Source organism: Anoplophora glabripennis, unplaced genomic scaffold (genome assembly GCF_000390285.2).
Source record: "Anoplophora glabripennis isolate ALB-LARVAE unplaced genomic scaffold, Agla_2.0 scaffold500, whole genome shotgun sequence".
Taxonomy (NCBI): Eukaryota; Metazoa; Arthropoda; class Insecta; order Coleoptera; family Cerambycidae; genus Anoplophora; species Anoplophora glabripennis.
In genome coordinates, this window is record NW_019416650.1 from 346,851 (window position 1) to 354,429 (window position 7,579).

Consider the following 7,579-nt stretch of genomic DNA (forward strand, 5'->3'; position numbering starts at 1 on the left):
CAAACTATTCGTCGCAAAGAAAATTTGTAAACACATTTTTGTTGCAAATTAAATTCTCTACAAATTTGGTTCCGTAGCCACTTTTAGTCCTAGAACCAAAAATATCAAAGTTATTAACGAAAATAGATAAAAATTTGGGAACGAATTTTCTTCTGGTCATTTTACAAAAAAATTACATCAGAGCATTTTGATAGTTATTTTTCAAATTTGATTCATTTATTACACTATTATTATACATTATATGAATGATTAGGCATAGGAGGTGTCCTCCAGTTGTGCTACCACGTGCGTGCGTGACGTACCTATTTAATTGTGAAAAGTATTTTGAGTTTTGTGGACACTATTTTGAATTTTGTGGGCAAGAGGTGGGTTTCAGTGTCGACCAAGCAGAATCAGATGCAGATACCCTCATCGTTCGCTTCGCTCTTGCTGCATCCCAAAATGTTCGACTCAGTCACTATTGTCGCCGAAGATATCGACATTCTTGTCTTGCTCACGGCATTTGGGAGAACACATTCAAATGTATTTTTTTTTAACCATAAAAAGGGCGTACAGCCGAACAATTATATTGTCCGTCAAGTTTTATGTACGGAGATGTCATTGTGGATAATCTGTTGTTTCTCCATGCCTTCTCAGGATGTGACACGACTTCAGCAGCTTACAACATCGGTTAAATGAAATTTCTCACAACCCTGGAGACACGTCCTGAGTTAGCTAGTGGAACAGCGTTATTCCTCAATGAGAGAGTCGACCTTACTTTGCTCACTGCCGTTGGCAAACGTTTTTTTCATCTCTTTATAAGGTGGCAATAAAGATGATGATTCTCTTGACAGTCTTAGATATAAACGATTCGCCAGTCAGTGACAAAGAATACATTTAATTTGTCTTCACTTCCTCCAATACAAGACACAGCCCGCTTGCACAGCCTCCGAGTCTATCATCAGGTCCAGTCGTGGCTCGGGAATTACAACGACCCTCAAGACTGGGTCTGGAAAAAGTATGGACAAATATTGATGCCTGCTCAAAGTTCAAAACCTCCAGCACCCCCTGAGCTTATAAAGTTGATATTCTGCCGACGCAAAGAAAACTGTGGAGCAATGTGAGGATGTCGGAAGGCAAGCCTCAAATGTTCTACTATGTGCCTGAATTGTTTTGGGGAGACATGCAGCAACATAATGGAGATATCAAAATTGATCGAGGAGAATGATTTTGAAGATTGACTGCCAACAATGACGCCACTTCATTCTCCATCCTTCCTCAACAATTCAATATCGGAAGCACAACCAGATCCTGAGTCGCAGCCCGGCCCATCAAAGAGACTGAGGACACAGTAGATTGGGAAATATATTACGATATTTTTAATTACACTAATTATTATGTCAGCTAGAAAATATTCGTGGATTCTGCCTACTAGGGAAACGACGTAAAAAAAAACGCGCCACCAGACTCTACCTCGTAGGGGGTGGGGAAAAGAGTCAATAACTAATTAACAACATTGTAATGTATACTTACTAGTACTGGAGAATAGTGTAAGTTTCGCATCGCTGTAAAACCTTAAGAAATAAATCAAATCCCCCTATCAAAATGCTCCGATGTATTTTTTTTGTAAAATGACCAGAAAAAAAAGTTATAACGACGAAAAGAAAATTTGTTCCCAAATTTTTATCTATTTTCGTTAATAATTTTGTTATTTTGGTTCTACGACTAAAAGTTTTGTAGAGAATTTAATTTGCAACAAAAAATGTCTTTACAAATTTTCTGTGCGACGAATAGACGAATAGTTTGTATAAAGTAGTAGTATAAAAACCATTCGCAGCCCTTTTTACAAGATGGCGGCCGATGCACAAGGGTTGTGACCCCACAAACATGGATTTAACTTTACACTAACCCCCTCTTGACATCTAAAAAATAAAATTGCGTGCTCTGACTTTTGCACGCTAAGCCCAAAAAAATGTAATATTTCAATGGACTATATATATATATATATATAATAGCAAATTTAACTGCTTTTGCCGCTATTGTTATTATTAATTAATAAAATTAATTTGTGATTTTATTTAATAAAATAATTTGACATACTTGACTGACAACTATTCAGAATTTTATCTACCGACTTGTAAATACATTTGGGTTTCTACGAATTAACACAAATGTTGTCTTGCTTCACCATAACACAAATGCTTCGCCATAACACAAATGTTGTGTTTCTTTACCATAAATTGAAACGATATCCATCAACACCGAGTTGCTATACACGTAAGCCATTTTTGACACTTGAAAAACTAATATAAACACTATCGCAAAAACGTTAATATTAAAATCGGATTTCAGTGTTCGGAATCACCTGGGGCCACGTGAAGAGAGAGAGCGCCTTGCATCCAACTCATAACGCGAATAACTACAATAGACCAGTAATGTAAGGGTTGTAAATACTACAACTACAATATTTTTTTTCTCGAAAACTATAACGATTTAATTACGACATTGACTGCATTTTTCATGACTCATCTAATCCCAATTTTTGTGGATACACATTTTTTATTCAGTTCTTAATTACTTTTCGATGATATTTATTTATTGTCGTATTTTTGTTTATGCCGTACCTCTATTTGCCGAGACTTTCGCCACCGGCGGCAACATTTCAGAGAACTAAACATGGTTGTCATTCACCAACAAAAGAAATAACAAGTAGGTAATTATTATTATTTATTAATTATTATTTTTATATAATAATGTTAGTATTTATGACTTGATGAGTACATATTACCTTTACATTATTGATTTAGTATTGTTTGTTAGAAAATACTCATTTATTAAAATGTTTTTGTGAATCACTATTTACTTGTTATTAATAATTAACTTCATAAGGTAGATTCTCATTCTCAATCATCCATATAGAACCGTGTTTACCTTCTCGCATTAATTTGATCACCGACTCTGCTAAAAACTCTGGGCTATGTAACAGAAAAATTAGTATTACTTTCGTGTAGAATGAAATATGAATGAATAAAATATATATGTATGTAATACATACGATGTGGGTTTTAAACTTCTAACAGAATCAGCCCAATTCGGAATTGTCGGTTTTAGTGCAACAATTTTCTGATGAAGTGAAGTCGATACCAGTCCGGGGCAAATAGTTATTACTTTAGTTTTACTGTTTTGTGCCCCTAGCGCCTTTCCTAAATAAAAAAAATTAACAACAGTCATCTAATAAGAGAAGAAAGATACTTTGAATTTAACATTTTAAGCATAGTTTCGTAAGTAATTAGATTTCCTGGAAATTTTTTTGATTCCTGTTGTTTTAGTTGTAGTGTAGAAGTTAATGATACCAAAATGATTAAAATGATTTAAACTAGTATTTATTAAATTACATAAATAAGTAAAATTATACGTTTAGAACTATTTATTTAACTTAATTTGTGATTTTTTTCTTCTTTTAAAAATAACTTCTATGGCAATATGTACTATAACTTTTGAAAACTTTGAAATAGGAGATATAGTTTCTAACATTAAAATTTTATGATAAAGAATATGTTTTACATTTACCTAAACCAATTACTCCATGTTTTGTAGCACAGTATACTGGCATATTTTCGACTACTTTAAATCCAGTAACAGAAGAAACGTTGATGATTATTCCTTCGTCTCCAGATTTATAGCTAGGGAAGTATTTATCCTTTGCTAAATAACAACCTCTAATGACAGCTTCCTAAATTTTTAAACATAAAATTGTTATAAAATTTGTAGATTACATATTGGGCATGTGCAAATAAATTTTACCAAATTAACAGCAAGTGTTTTTTCCCACTGGACTTCATCTATAATACCAGCATTATTAACAACAACATCGAGATTTTTAAATTTGTGTATTGTCTTTTCAAAGGCATCTGAAAATAGAGAAATATTTCAATTGACATTAATTTTTTGGTATTCCTCAAAACCTTCAAGGTGTTGTGGTTTAGTTACGTCAACCTTCATAAATAACGTTTTATTGGGATAATTTGTATTGCAAACCTTCTCAGCCTTCTCCAAATCTTCATCTGAAATATCGACTCCTGTAACTCCCTATAAAAGAAAATAGAATACATTAGATATAGGCATTTGTTCACTGTTGTTATAAACATTTATCCAAATATGAACTGTGTGTTACGTTCCAGCAGTTGAAAATTTCTATAGGTAAAAATAGTGGTTATACAGGGTCTTTCATAATGATGTGCAAATATTTTAAGGAGGCGTTTAAAAAGTAATTTGAAGGGGGTTATTCCCAATAAATTTTTTTCGATTTTCCCCCTGAGAAAATTTTTACGTTCATATTTTCTTAGCTTTTCCTATTAATAAAAAAAGAATTTTTGCAAAAATCATGACAAAAATGACAATCGTTTTTGGTAACTATTAGGTATACTAATTATGTGAACCTATGGGCAACGAAAAATAATTTATTTTTTGCTCGTAAACTATTTAGTATACGAAAAAATGGGAAGAGTAAAAAAGTTTCGAAATGAAATGTAGTACTAAAAGATATTTCTTCTTCTTCAAAAAAGTTGCGAAAGAAATAAAACCAAGGGGTGCTAATTTCTTTCATTCAAAGACATAAACCAGAAAAAAAGACTACCAAAAAATACTATTCAACTAGTTAACGTGTACCAAAATTCAAATTTCTAAGTTTAACCGTGTTCGTGAAAAAAAAATAAAAGCTAATTTTTTCGACCATTTTGACATTTTAATATTTTCTCAGGGGGGGAAGGCTCAAATAAAAAAAATATGTAGGAAGTACCCTCCTAAAATTACTTTCTAAACACCTCCTTAAAATATTTGCACATTATTATGAAACACCCTGTATATGTTTATACAAATAAGCTGATTATTGAACTTTGTATTTTCTACCAACTCATGATAAACATTAATTTGATTTAGACATATATACCATTATTATTAGAATATGCCTTAATAATGTATTCTCTTTTCCTAAATATACATCAATAATGTCAAATTAATATCGACTGCACCATGTAAAAAAAATAACAAATTGCAGTTTAATGCCAAATGCCAATTTATAGGTACGTATTGAATTTTTGGAATTGGAATATGTGTGGGACACAACCAAATATATGGGCTAGTTGCAAATGAGTGGTATGACATCATGGTCTCCCTGCGCTTTGAGAGACTTATATTTTCTTTTGAAGGGGGACACATGATGGCATAAGTTTTGGTGTCTTGGAAGCTACCCCTTAGGCAGGGGCGTAAAATACCCTTACCCTTTAATTGGCACCCTATGTTGAGTGACACCTCATTTTAAAGCTTTTTCAATTCTGCTTACGACGACAAACGACTTTTTAAATTTTGGTTTGGATATGACAATAAAATCATCATTTAAAAAATAAGACAAAATATTAATGAATGAAAGCATCAACGTGAACAGGTCATACGTAATGAGGGTAATTAGGTAGTTGTCTTGGGTCACATCGCAATGGAAACAGAGTCTCAGGAAACTTGCAAGTACTCCAGGAATTTCTGTACCTAGTTGCCGCCGAATCTTAAAAATTCATAAGTACCACCCATACAAAATTAATCTGGTATAAGAAATTAATGAAGACGATCCTGATCGCCACTTGCAGTTCTGTGAAGAAATGAGTGATCGTGCTCGAAGGAATCCAAATTTTTTCTAGTTAATCTGTTTTTCCAATGAATGTATGTTCTAACGTATGGTCGAGTCAACTGCCATAATTGTCGCTACTGGAGTGATGATAATCGACGCATTTTTCATGAAACTCATACGCAGCATCCGAGGGAATTGAATGTTTGGGCGGGCATACTGGGAGGCCACCTCATAAGGCCTTCCTTCCTACCGAAAAATCTGGATGGAAACATGTATTTGAATCTACTGGAAACGAATATCTACCCGATGATTGTGGAAGTATTAGAAAATGACTTTGCAAGGATGAAGATGTGTGGTTTCAGCAGGATGGTGCTCCACCACATTATGATGTAGTTGTGCGTGATTTTCTTAATCAGAACTTTTAAAATCGCTGGATAGGACGCAGGGTTTCAATTGAGTGGCCTTCCAGATCGCCAGATCTAACGCCCTAAGACTTTTTTCTATGGGGACACTTGAAGTTGAAAATTTATGCAATACGACTGAACTCATTTGAGGAGTTTCGTCTTCGGATTGTTGAAGAATGTCATCAGATAACTCCCGAAATGCTTCGAAATGTTTGTTCGGAAGTGGAGCAAACATTTTATTATTGTATGGAATCGTAGGGAAACCAATTTGAACATTTAATAAAATAACATTGTTCCATTCATTGCTATTTTGCCTTATTCTTTAAGTGATGACTTTATTGTCATATCCAAACCAAAATTTAAAAAGTCGTATGTCGTCGTGAGCAGAATTGAGCTTTGAAATGAGGTGTCACTCAACATAGTGTGCCACTTAAATTTTAAGGGTATTGTACGCCCCCCTGGCTAAGTGGTAGCTTCCAAGACACGTGTTCTCCTTGAAAAGAAAATCGACGTGTCTCAGGTTTTTTGTTTTTTTTTTAATTCCGATATATTCTGATTATAATAGCATCAAATACATAAAGTATTTTATACTATAATTTTCACATTATTTTGATTTATTTACTGACGTTTCACAACGGATAAAGTCAAGATTGCTATGGAACTAGTGCATATTTTTGCTTCTCTGCCAATTTTACCAAACAGAATATTTTATCAAGAAAAAATGTTAAACTATAAGAGATGCTTGATAACCCATTGGGTTCCAGGCAAAGGACATTGTTTTAACTAAGTTTCTCTTATGAAACCATAATTTTATGATTCAGAAAAAGTCTTAACCTCCATGTAAGTGTAGTTCTTCCTATGGAAAAAATATTGGACGAAGATAATACTCTCAATGGGATGGATAGTAGGGCGTTGTAAAGAAATATGGAATATGTTTTCTTTGCCTAGATCTAGGACACATTGAAAGCATTCTAAAATACCCTTTATAATAAGACATTTTATGTTTATAGAAAAGTTAAAGATTTGTTTTCACTCGTTTCATGGCAATCTTGATTATGTAATAAATCAAAATTATTGTACAAGTTGTTAAAGCAAATATATTACAGTATCATTTTAGTTAGAAAAAGATTGTTTTTATTTATTTCTTTGAGATTGCAATAAAATTTCTTAAACCTTAAGTGTGTACCATTGTTATTATATAGAAACGTAAAAAAGGGGAGTAGAATATTATGTGAATCACCCTGTACATATACAAATTAAAGTTTAATGAGCCATGTATTACAAAATCAGTTATCTCATGTCTCATGTTTTTATTCTAATAAACGCACTGCTAACTTGTGCACAACATAATACGAATACTAATAGTAAAAAATAACAATTCTAATTAGAAACTATAATTATATTGAAATTAAAATTGTTACTACCTTAATTCCATTCTGTAGTAATTTTTGTATAATAGACAATCCAATTCCACTTGCTCCACCGGTTACAAGGGCAACTTTGTGATCGAAAAACGACATTTCTTAATAGTTCACTCACTGATTATTATTATTTCGTTTAACAAATAATTCTAAAA

The 7,579-nt window shown here is 32.8% G+C and overlaps 1 protein-coding gene across 1 annotated transcript; it reads right to left on the bottom strand.

The window, feature by feature from the left end:
* Nucleotides 1-2,689: 2,689 nt before the first annotated feature.
* Nucleotides 2,690-7,579, bottom strand: LOC108911072 (15-hydroxyprostaglandin dehydrogenase [NAD(+)]-like). The gene is made up of 6 exons (XM_018715905.1): nt 7,428-7,579; nt 3,945-4,068; nt 3,784-3,890; nt 3,550-3,712; nt 3,035-3,182; nt 2,690-2,954 (listed from the first exon to the last, which is right to left on the bottom strand). The coding sequence occupies exons 1-6, from the start codon at nt 7,521-7,523 to the stop codon at nt 2,849-2,851; spliced, it is 744 nt and encodes a 247-aa protein (XP_018571421.1). The 5' UTR covers nt 7,524-7,579; the 3' UTR covers nt 2,690-2,848.

Excerpts from the sequence above, each read along its gene's own strand:
- LOC108911072 (XM_018715905.1), bottom strand. The coding sequence starts at position 7,523 with ATGTCGTTTTTCGATCACAAAGTTGCCCTTGTAACCGGTGGAGCAAGT. Across the intron at positions 4,069-7,427 it reads TACTACAGAATGGAATTAAG|GGAGTTACAGGAGTCGATAT; the intron begins GTAGTAACAATT and ends TTTCTTTTATAG. Across the intron at positions 3,891-3,944 it reads TAAACCACAACACCTTGAAG|ATGCCTTTGAAAAGACAATA; the intron begins GTTTTGAGGAAT and ends CTCTATTTTCAG.